The following is a 12,402-nucleotide window of genomic DNA, read 5'->3' as shown; positions in this document are numbered from 1 at the left end:
CCCCAGGAATGAGCTATTTTCCGGGAAACTCCCGGGGATTTTTTGTTTTTCGTAGTGTGAAAAGATCGACCAAAAGTTCTCGGAAATTTCCCGGGAAAGGCCGATAGTGTGAAGGGGGCTTTATAGTGAAAAAATAAATTACCCAGCCCTCGAACCAAATACACAAACTGCGGCAGCCTCTGAGAAAAATCGATAGTGTTTCTTTGGAGCTGTCATAACAACATTTAACGACTGGAACAGCGAGTTATTAACACTGCCGGGTCTATTTTTAACACAACATCAACAATTCTTTGGGGAATTTTTCAAAGCGCTACCGTATAGACTTCTGACGATATTAAAAATGTCAGTTCAAGATCGTTTGCTGCTTCCGGTGGTTGAATGGATGACCCAGTAAAAGGGAATGAGAACCTGTTGATGTTGATAGAGTAGTGGACAAAAGGCATGGCATGTTGGAAGGACAGGCGTAGCGCGAGTGGGAATAACGTCAACATTGTGCAAAGTATTTAATTAAGAGTAAACGGACACCAGTCGCATGTACAAGGAGAGGCTTGCATCTTACCTTATTTTATTGTCAAAAAAATTAAATAAAATAAAAATAAAAAAAACATTAAGCTGTGTGCCGCTAAACAGATAATCCAGAAAGGCTGAATAGCCACCAGAAAGTATCTTAAAGGCAGTGGGCACTATTGGTATTTACTCAAATAATTTTTAGCAAAAAAAGCTGTTGATAGCATAAAACATTGTGAGAAACGGCTCCCTCTGAAGTAACGTAGGTTTCGAGAAAGTAGTAATTTTCCACGATTGTGATTTCGAGACCTCAGAATAGATTTGTAGGTCTCAAAATCAAGCATCTAAAAGCACACAACTTCGTGTGACAATGTTGTTTTTCGTTCATAATTATCTAATAATCTCGCAACTTCGACAACCACTTGAGTTTAAATTTTCACGGATTTGTTAGTTTATGCATAATGTTGAGATACACCAAGTGAGAAGACTGGTCTTTGACAATTACCAATAGTGTCCAGTGTCTTTAAGCCGCAATCTTGTGTAATCTTTTTATCAGCTATAGTTCCATTGCCATATTATTTATATATTTTTTTTATTTTTTTTTTATTTTTATTTTTTTTTGCATTTGAAATAATGTCTTTATTATCAAAATATTATATTTGTAAATATTCTTATCTGTAAAAAAAAATTGTCTTAATTCGGCCTCTGGCTGTGATGACTTTGTTATAAATAAACCATAACGATACAATTCAATTTTCCCGGGGTTCTCTGATCAAGGCCCCGGACAAAAAGCCCTTGTAGGTTTTAATCTGTAACGATTCGTGAATTTTCGCCGCGATCTTTTTCCAAGAATGGTATTAAAGACCTGGGGCCGATTTCACGAAACATTACGCAACTGCGTAAGTCCACTTGCGCAACGTTTATGGCGTAAGTTGCGCCATAAACGTTGCGCAAGTGGACTAACGCAGTTGCGTAAAGTTTCGTGAAATCGGCTGCTGGACACTAATGGTAATTGTCAAAGACCAGTCTTCTCACTTGGTGTATCTCAACGTGAGTTATTTACACTGCCGGGTCCATTTTTAACAAAACATCAACAATTCTTGTGGGAAATTTCATCAGCGCTATATAGACTTCTGACGATATTAAAAATGTCAGTTCAACATCGCTTGCTGCTTTCGGTGGTTGAATGGATGACCCAGTAAAAGGGAATGAGAACCTGTTGATGTGATAGAGTAGTGGACAAAAGGCATGGCATATTGGAAGGACAGGCGTAGCGCGAGTGGGAATAACGTCAACATTGTGCAAAGTATTTAATTAAGAGTGAACGGACACCAGTCGCATGTATAAGGAGAGGCTTGCATCTTACCTTATTTTGTTGTCAAAAAAAAAAAATGAACAACAAAAAAACATTAAGATGTGTGCCGCTATACAGATAATCCAGAAAGGCTGAATAGCCACCAGAAAGTATCTTAAAGGCAGCGGGCACTATTGGTATTTACTCAAATAATTTTTTGCAAAAAGAAGCTGTTGATAGCATAAAACATTGCGAGCAACGGCTCACTCTGAAGTAACGTAGGTTTCGAGAAAGAAGTAATTTTCCACGATTTTGATTTCGAGACCTCAAGCATCTAAAGGCACACAACTTCGTGTGACAATGATGTTTTTTCGTTCATTATTATCTTATTATAGTTAGGCAGATATGTGCATTTAGAGCAAAGAATCGTGGGTTTTGACGTACAAGCATGAAATTTGGGGCAGTTGTAGGTCATCTCTCATGGAATATTTTAAAATTGGGAGCCACCTGAAAAAGGGTGAAATGGTTGCCATGGCGACCGTTTTAAAAAAAATCGCAAAAACTCAAATTTAACATAGAAAATTGCATTTACGATTAAGATTCAAAGAAACTTAGGACTGTAAATATATCAGAAAACCCAGAATTAACTCAAGAATGGTAAAAAAGGGGCATGGTTAAATCCGCAATTTTTGGAAAATTTGATTTATATGTGGAAAAATGTAACTTTTCCCTGAATTTGCGGGAAGTATGTGTATATTGCATGACAATTTTTAGTAAATGCTTAAAATATTCTTGGAAATTGGCAGAAAACATGCACTGCTCATTTATTTAAACCTTAACCAGGAAGCCAAATAAATACTCACTGATCTTGTCACCTGTAATGACCTCTACATTTGTATAGAGAATTCTGGTGTTAATCTCAGTGTAAAAGTAAGGAGGCCAAGTTTGTTACATGTATTACATTTAGTTGATACATTTATATTAAATTGTTACATTTGTATGCAGTTGTATTATTCGGGTCCAGGTGCAACATTTTACCACTCTCTACACTGCAGCTGTTCTCTACTATTCTTGTGTAATTTGTCAGTCAGTATGGACATTGCCAGTGGGCTCTTGACTTCGCTTTAGCTGACTATTTGCGTGTTATCTTGTCCAACCTTGCTTGATAAAATCATAGATGCTTTTGTAAGCCTGGCTGTTTTTGATGTGACCAGATTATCTAGTAACAGAAATGATGTCTCGCAGCCTTCAGCTTGTGAGTCCACAGCAACCTGCTCCTTACAAAGAGATAGAGGTAAAGACTGACTGGAACAAGTGTATACTTTGCCAAGCAATAACAACTGAATCTTTGAAATGTCCGGCCGATTCAACTCATCCTAACGTTGTTGCTGGTGGGTATTCCACACTCTCTTCGAACATCCTGCGTTTCAATGAGCTAAATGAACTGCCTATATCATTGAATCTAAACCGACTGGATGAAGGAAATGGTATAGAACAAACCCTGCTGGAGCACAATGCCAAGTGGCACAAATCTTGTCATATGAAATTCAATACCACAAAGTTAAAGCGAGCAGAAAAGAGAAAATCCGACTTCAATGACAGCGACGCTGGCTCCACCTCGTCCAAGAAGAGCACACGACAAAGTGTCTCTAGTAAAGCAACCTCAACTGACGTCTGTTTCTTTTGCGAGTTGTCTACTTCCGAACCTCTCCGTGAAGCATCAACGTTTCGCCTGGACTCTCGCGTTCGTAAATCTGCATTAGACTTGCAAGATGGGCACCTACTATCCAAACTTAGTGCTGGAGACATGGTAGCACTAGATGCAAAGTATCATCCACGTTGTTTGGTTAAACTCTACAACAGATCTACATCACTGCAAGACAAGCACAATGTAAACCAAACAGAAAAAGTTTTCCATGGCACTGCTCTAGCTGAGTTGCTGACATACATCGAGGAGAGAAAAATGGATGAAGATGTTGCACCCGTCTTCAAACTTGCAGACATTGTCAAACTTTATTCCACTCGACTAGAACAACTAGGAATAGAGCAACATGTCCGTCCACACAGTACCGAACTTAAAAATCGCATACTTGCCCACTTTCCAGATCTAACAGCACATAAAGAAGGGCGTGACGTACTCCTAGCCTTTGATAAAGATCTTGGGCTTGCTCTGCGGAAGGCCTGCAGTGACACCTATGACGAAGATGCAATTTGTCTAGCAAGGGCGGCCAACATTGTAAGGAGAGACATGCTACAAATGCAGAATACTTTCTCGTGCTCATTTGATGAGGACTGTCAGGTCAAGTCTGTTCCTCAATCCCTGTTGACAATGGTGAAAATGATCATCAATGGTTCTAACATCAAGTCCCAGACAAATGATAGTTTGACTCAGGCAGCTCTCAGTATTGCCCAACTGCTGCAGTTTAACAGCTGCTCTCGTCGGCGAGCAGAAAGCATTGTGGTCCGTCACACCAAGACCAGAGAAACTCCATTGCCCATGTATGTGGGACTGACAATCCATGCAAAGACACGGAAGCGGGAGCTAGTGGAGACACTGTTTGACCTCGGACTCTCCATCTCCTATGACCGAGTAATGGATATATCTACAAAAGTTGGCAACAGTGTGTGTGAGCAGTACCGTCGTGACCAAGCAGTTTGCCCTCCTAATCTGCGTCAAGGACTCTTTACCACTGCAGCTGTTGATAACATCGACCATAACCCGAGTGCAACCACTGCCACCGATTCGTTCCATGGCACAGGGATATCACTATTTCAGCATCCCACTGATGGAAATTATGGAGTTGATCGCAGAGAGGATTTCTCCATGGAGCAAACATCAACTACCCTTGCAGAGCTGCCAGAGTCTTACACAAATGTACATCCACTGGTAATAACAAAGAAAGATGCGCCTATCCCCAAAATTGACGGTCCGGTCAAGAGTGATGGTCTGGTCATCCAGCAGGCATTGCAAGAAGAGCTCAGGTAAGAGTTTTCTTGAGAAAGTTTATTACCAAACTTTATGTACATGTAGCTACAATTTATTTAATTTGATGCTTATCATTATGCAATAAAGTTAATTGCGAAGCACAGCCTGACGTTGGCGACCATGCAACTGAAACCAGTCTAAACTAGCCCCTTGTGCGATATCCACCAGTGGTCACAGCCGACAATGCTAAACCCTTTATGTTCTCTTGTTCTGGTCTCATCAACTTGCTTATCAAGGGCTAATCTTTCAATTCCATCCTTTCTGATCAATGTTTCTGATGCATGCCAAAGAAAAGTCAGTATAGTCACTTTTTTGATAATCTTATTCGACGTCTACCATGTTTTAATGTCTGCATCTGTTTTTGAATAGTATAGTTTCTTTCAAGTGTTTTGGTTTTGTTTTAGATGGCTGCACACTGTGGAGCAGAGTTGTGCACAAGAGGTAAACAATGACAGCAACATATCTTGGGCAGCATATCATGCAAGTCAGCAACCAGTTCAAGAGTCTCCCCCTGCTATTACGGCTCTACTGCCTCTGTTTCCTGATGACTCCAAGTCTGTTGCCATGATACGCCACTCAATGGACAAAATCAAGCAGGCTGTGCAGTTACTCAACCCATCACAAGTTCCAGTGATTACTGTTGATCAACCACTCTACACCATTGCCAAACAGATACAATGGCACTGGCCGTCAGACTATGGAGAGGATAAGTTCATTATCATTCTGGGAGGATTGCACATTGAGATGGCGGGACTGAAGGTCATAGGAGACTGGCTGGAAGACTCTGGTTGGGTGGAGGCACTTGTCCAGGCCAAGGTGGCATCTGCAGGAACTGCTGACTCATATTTGAAGGTATCTCATGTCACAAGAACCAGACATGCACATCAAGTAACTGCTAGCAGCTTGCACATCCTCCTTAAGAAGTCATATGCCAGCTACAAGGAGTCATTAGAACCAGGCTCTCAATATGAAGAATTTGACGACTGGTGTGCTCGAAAGAAACAAGATATTCCCCAATTCCTGTTCTGGTATACTACTCTTCAGTTGGAGTTTCTTGTCTTGATGTATGTAAGGTCACTGCGGGAAGCAAATTTTGCTCTTTACGTAGACTGCCTGACACAGCTTACACCATGGTTTTTCACGTTTGACCATACCAATTATGCAAGATGGGTGCCAGTTCATGTACGAGACATGGTAAATATAAGCAAGGCCCACCCCGAGATTGCATCTGAATTCAACAAAGGCAACTTCACAGTTCGAAAGACAAGGCGACCTTTCTCACGTATGGCAATCGATCAGGCTCATGAACAAAATAATGGTGCTGTGAAGAGCGACGGTGGAGCTATTGGACTCACCCAAAACCCACAGGCTCTTAGACGCTGGATGGTTGCTGGGCCAGAAGTGGCAAGATTGAACAGAGAATTTGAAGCATCCATGGAGGGAAATGGCAGAAGGACCACCCCAGAAACCCGGCATCATGAGCAAACTAAAAGTTACCAGGTGATGTTTGTCCAGCAAGTGCAAAGTATGGTAGAGGTGATTGAGGAATTGGGAAATCCATTTCTGGAGGAGACCAAAGACCTGTTGAGACTCGATACAAGAGATATCATTGACCCAGCTGTTGTGGCATCAGTTCGTCAAGCAGAGGAGATAGGCCGGCAACAATACAATACTTTCCTAACAGATCGACTTGTTGAACAAAAAACACCTCTTTCAGAGCCAATCAAGAAGAACAAATTATCGTTGTTCAACCAAGCTCCTCCTAGAAAAAAGTCAAACGCAGTCCTGCAAGTGTCTTCCCTGAAAAGTGACTGTTCATTATTTTCAAGGCTATATATCGCTTGTCAGTCACGAGAAGGCGACCTAGATGATTTCTTCCGTCACGAGAATCAAGCATGTCCCCCATCTTTGTCTCAGTTTGGCAACTTGAGACTAGGATCCAAATCTGACCTCCTGGTATGTTTGGAGAAAGTTGCAGAATCAAAAGGGGATGCCCCGCACACTGATGTGACCATCCTTGATGGAGCTGTGGTGGTTAACCTTCTCAAACCCATCACTGCTAAGACCTTTGACGATTACGCTCTCAAGGTATTCCTGCCTTACATTGAACGTCAGCTGCAACAGGCTACTCGAGTTGACATAGTATGGGACCAGTACAGTGACAGCAGCTTGAAATGTCATGCAAGAAGCAAGCGTGGTGAAGGCCTGAGAAGAAGAGTCGTTGGATCAACCAATCTGCCAAAGAACTGGCAACAGTTTCTGCGGATCGATGCAAATAAGACAGAGTTGTTTGCTTTTCTGGCAAAGGAAATTGCAAATATGGAAACTAACAAGCAGGTAGTTACCACATATGGTTCAGATGTCTTGTGCATCCCCCCAAGAGACACCACTAACCTAGCACCTTGCGATCATGAAGAGGCGGACACCCGCATGATTCTGCATGTAGCAGATGCAGTCAACGACAGTTTCCAGAAAATTCTGCTGCGCACAGTTGACACTGATGTTTTAGTTTTAGCCGTAGCTGCAGCCAGCAAGCTTAAAATCCAGGAGCTGTGGGTGGCATTTGGGGCTGCAAAACACTTTAGATACATTCCAGCCCATGAAATTGCAGCATCTCTGGGCCCCACAAAGTCCCAAGCTCTCCCAATCTTCCACGCATATACTGGGTGTGATACAGTCTCGTCTTTCAACACCAAGGGAAAGAAGACAGCCTGGGAAACCTGGAAGACCTATGAAGATGTCACTTCAACTTTCCTTGCCTTGTCCAAAGGACCATCACAGATAAGTGATGACAGTTTCGCTGTACTTGAACGGTTTACCATCTTGTTATATGACCGCACTAGCACTTTGGTGAACATAGATCAAGCTCGACAAGAGATGTTTGCAAGGAAAGGGCGTGCCATGGATGCCATTCCACCAACCAGGGCAGCTTTGTTGCAACATATCAAGAGGACTGTCTATCAGGGTGGTCACTGCTGGGGCAACGCCTGCAAAGTTAAGATTGCATTGCCATCACCTGAGATCTGGGGATGGACTGATCCGCCAAACTGGAAACCATTGTGGACCACTCAACCTGAGGCTAACAAGTCAGCAAGAGAACTCATACGCTGTGGCTGTAAACTTGGATGCAAGGGAGGATGCAGCTGTAAGAAGGCTGCCTTAAAATGCACTGGATTGTGTCAGCCATGCCGTGGAACAAATTGTGAGGTGTAGGGCATATCTATATCACTGTTTGCATTTTACATGGGAATCGACAGAAGCCACTCCTCAAAAGGTATTATCTTTTGTAAAGTATATTGTACATTATGCAACCCCTTGTGCGTGCAAACTAAAATCAGCATTTTCAAAATAATTTCGCAAAATACTGTGTTGTTTTCTTGTTAAGGGTTTAGTTTTCCTATAAAAAAAATTACATTTTGAAACTGCAATTTCTTGTTAAATTGTTTTTTGGTTACGTCTTGGTTGTTCTTGGCTCCTAAGATCCAAAAATGTTATCTTAAATTTTATTTTCTAAACAAAATGTCACTTTTGGCGGCCTTTTTTTTTGAATGACCGCCATTGCCACCATGTGACCTTTTAAAAGTGGCTCTCAACTTTAAAATATTCCCTGAGCCCTGGTCAATATGTCTGCAAAATTTTAAGCGTTGACGTCAAAACCCACATTTCTTTCACATAAGGCCCTATCTGAGACAAAATATCACTTTTGGCGGCCAATTTTTATAAATGGCCGCCATGGCCACCATGTGACCTTTTTTCAGGTGGCTCTCAACTTTAAAATATTCCCTGAGCCCTGGTCAATATGTCTGCAAAATTTTAAGCGTTGATGTCAAAACCCACTTTTTTTCACATAATGCCCTATCTGATACAAAATATCATTTTTGGCGGCCATTTTTTTAAATGGCCGCCATGGCCACCATGTGACTTTTTTAAGTGGATCTCAGTTTTAAAATACTCCCAGAGCCAAGGTCGACATGTCTGCAAAATTTCATGTTTGGATGTCAAAACCCACATTTTTTTTTCAAATCTCGTACAAAATATCACTTTTGGCGGCCATTTTAAACAAAATGGCCGCTATGGCCAACATTTTACCTTTTCAGGTGGCTCTCAATTTTAAAATATTCCCTGAGCCAAGGTCGACATGTCTGCAAAATTTCATGTTTGGACGTCAAAACCCACATTTTTTACACATATCTGATACAAAATATCACTTTTAGCGGCCATTTTTTAAAATGGCCGCCATGGCCACCATGTGACCTTTTTCAGGTGGCTCTCAATTTTAAAATATTCCCTGAGCCATGGTCGACATGTCTGCAAAATTTCATGCTTGTACGTCAAAACCCACATTTTTTTCACACATCTGCCTTACTATTATCTCGACAACCAATTGAGCAGCATTCTCCAGAAGACGATCAGAGCATACTGATCGAAACGTCGAGTTAATCCAACGGTTCTTTTCAGAACCACCCCAACTCATTTAGAGATTGTTATTACATGGTGTTACCGCAAACCCTTCTATATCTTATTTCCACCATGCAAAGTTTCAAACCTACAATTGAGTTTAATTTTCACAGATTAGTTATATTATGCATAATGTTGAGATACACCAAGTGAGAAGACTGGTCTTTGACAATTACCAATAGTGTCCATTGTCTTTAAGCCGCAATCTTTGTATTCTTTTTATCATTTGGTGAACTTATTCTGTGGTATTCGATCATGGGTAATTTTGTGCTATAGTTCCATTGCCATATTACCTATATTTGATTTCTGTGGTTTTTTTTGTGTGCATTTGAAATAATGTCTTTATTATCAAAATATTATATTTGTAAATATTCTTATCTGTAAAAAATTGTCTTAATTCGGCCTCTGGCTGTGATGACTTTGTTATAAATAAACCATAACGATACAATTCAATTTTCCCGGGGTTCATCAAGGGCCCCGGACAAAAAGCCCTTAGGTTTTAATCTGTAACGATTCGTGAACTTTCGCCGCGATCTTTTTACAAGCATAAAATAACAAACCTGTGAAAATTTGAGCTAAATTGGTCATCGAAGTTGCGAGATAATAATGAAAGAAAACACCGTGTTACACGACGTTGTGTGCTTTCAGATGCTTGATTTCGAGACCTCAAAATCTATAAACCTGAGGTCTTAAAATCAAATTCGTTGAAAATTACTTCTTTCTCGAAAACTATGTCACTTCAGAGGGAACAGTTTCTCACAATGTTTTATACCATCAACCTCTCCACATTACTCGTCACCAAGTAAGGTTTTATGCTAATAATTATTTTGAGTAATTACCAATTGTGTCCACTGCCTTTAAAGGTTGAAAGGAAAAAAATAAAATAAAAACAAAAATCAGCTTGAACAAGCTCTAAGAAATGTCAATGTTGTAACAACGAGTATTTGAATCCACAAACAGGGCCCATGCATGGTAGGCTTCGCGTAGATTTACTTTTTTGTTAACTTTTTTCAATTTTGTTATTAATTTTGTGTTATTCAGTCAAGCATTTTACACAAGATTACACACTAGACTTTTCAAGGGATTGACGTAAAACAATTGAATATTACCAATCATGTTTATCTTTGGGGAAGCCAAACATTATAACAAAATCAAAGGTTTGAAACATATGAAATTCAATTTCAACTCAAGCTCACATGATAATTACACACAGTTTAGGCTGCACGAAAAAAAACATGACTTTGTTGTGCCCACTCGCACACTCCTGTCACTTTTCGCTTAGTGACGATTTTCCAATTCAGGGCAATATTGATAAAAAAAGTAAAAACGAAACGAAACTTCTCAATAATTATTTAGGATTTGAGGCATTGCATGGTAAACGTATCAAATACATAATTTGGTTTTCGGTAACACCATGTGCCAGGTAGAGTTTGTTCTTAGGGAGCTGTCTTTCTTTATTCTACTACCGCGGAGTAGATTGCTCGGATGTTCGGGAGACTTCTCAGTTCTGAAAATAACTGTTCTGCAGTTTTTGTTTTAACTACTAGTACTATACCTTCCTTTGGGTTACAAACTATAATGAGCAATATTATTACATGGCCATTAGGGGTATTACCCTCCTCTAGTTAGACAGATGTTTTGAAAACTTTAGAAAATTTACTTAACATTCAGAAATGTATGATATCTTAACTCCAAGATTTTCTCACAACGCACCCCGGATTTGTATTTAACAATCAAACTCGCCAAAATTTACAACTGACAAAATAAGATTTTAAGCCAGCATTTTAAAGTTATCAATGACGAATAAAGGCATTTGACACATTTGGTTATTGTCAAGAGACCAGTATGCTAACTTGTGTATCCCAACATTTTGTTTAAAATAACAATTCTGTGAAAATTTGGGCTCAAGGTCATCGAATAAAAGAATAAACAGCCTTACTGCATTATTTTGCGTGCTTTGAGATTCATAAGAATACCTCAGAGGGAGCCGTTTCCCACAATGTTCCAACTACCAGCAGCTCTCCGTTGCTCGTTACCAAGTCGGTTTTTATGCTAGCAATTATTATTTTAGGTAATTACCAATAGAGTTCAGTGCCGTTAAAGCTCAAATTTATTTAAAACAAAACTAAAACGGCAAATCTACCATGGCTCGCTGCTGTATGATACGACGGATTGAACCGAAACAGGGGTGATTGGCATGTGCTGTGTTGCTATTCGTCGTGTCTATAAAAACAATATTGCGCATGGGAAAAACAAGTATTGAGGCTTTTTTTTCTTCAAAAAACTAGCTATTTACAATAATATTGATGAAATGTGGCTGACAAAAGGCAAATTTGAACTTTACAACTTAGTGAATTTGAATGATCTTAATATTGACCGGTGTTTGTTTAAAAACACTGGACACTATTGGTAATTGTCAAAGACTAGTCTTCTGACTTGGTGTATCTCAACATATAAAATAACAAACCTGTTAAGATTTGAGCTCATCAATTGGTCGTCGAAGTTGCGAGACCTTTGTCACACGAAGTTGTGTGCTTCCAGATGCTTGATTTCGAGACCTCAAATCTAATTCTGAGGTCTCCAAATCAAATTCGTGGAAAATTACTTCTTTCTCTTTCTACGTTACTTCAAAGGGAGCCGTTTTAAACTGTCAACAGCTCCCCCTTACTCGTTACCAAGTACGGTTTTAGGCTAATAATGTCCACTGCATTTAAAAACCATTGGCTATAGATTGCTGAAGCGTATGCGCATTTTATTTCAAATGAAATTGAATAAGCCGGGTCACTAATATGAAAAAAAGTTCCAAGATAATTGGTGTGGATTTTTGTTTTAATAGTCTCGCAAACGATAAGTGTACGTTTTTAATTATTTTTTAAGATAGGTGTCGCATACAATTATGTCCTCTATGCAATACTATCCGGAGGACATTATTGCATATGCAATAATATCCGCCAGGCGGTTTTGCATATGCAATCGTGTCCGCCCGGACGCTGCTGCATAATGCAATTGTGTCCGCCCGGAAACATTTGCATATGCAGTTATGTCCGCCCCCGTGCAGAACCGTGCAGAACCGCCCTTGCAGTAAATTTTACGCCATTGGTCGACGGAACACGTTCGCCATTTTGTTCGCCACAAGCTAAATGCATGTAATGAATGA

At 40.1% G+C, this 12,402-nt stretch overlaps 1 protein-coding gene across 1 annotated transcript; it reads left to right on the top strand.

The window, feature by feature from the left end:
* The first annotated feature begins 2,246 nt into the window (after window positions 1–2,246).
* On the top strand, window positions 2,247–8,105 carry LOC139939124 (uncharacterized). Its single transcript, XM_071934870.1, has 2 exons — window positions 2,247–4,783; window positions 5,192–8,105. Exons 1-2 carry the CDS (start codon window positions 3,033–3,035, stop codon window positions 7,998–8,000), a joined length of 4,560 nt encoding a protein of 1,519 aa, XP_071790971.1. The 5' UTR covers window positions 2,247–3,032; the 3' UTR covers window positions 8,001–8,105.
* Window positions 8,106–12,402: the final 4,297 nt, after the last annotated feature.

This window comes from Asterias amurensis, chromosome 6 (assembly GCF_032118995.1).
Source record: "Asterias amurensis chromosome 6, ASM3211899v1".
In the NCBI taxonomy this organism is placed as follows: Eukaryota; Metazoa; Echinodermata; class Asteroidea; order Forcipulatida; family Asteriidae; genus Asterias; species Asterias amurensis.
This window is presented reverse-complemented; position numbering and strand designations above follow the sequence as displayed.

What these genes read in the sequence shown, in the direction of transcription:
- LOC139939124 (XM_071934870.1), top strand. Translation starts at nt 3,033, where the DNA reads ATGATGTCTCGCAGCCTTCAGCTTGTGAGTCCACAGCAACCTGCTCCT. An exon ending in GCATTGCAAGAAGAGCTCAG is followed by an intron (nt 4,784 to 5,191) that starts GTAAGAGTTTTC and finishes GTTTTGTTTTAG; the next exon opens with ATGGCTGCACACTGTGGAGC.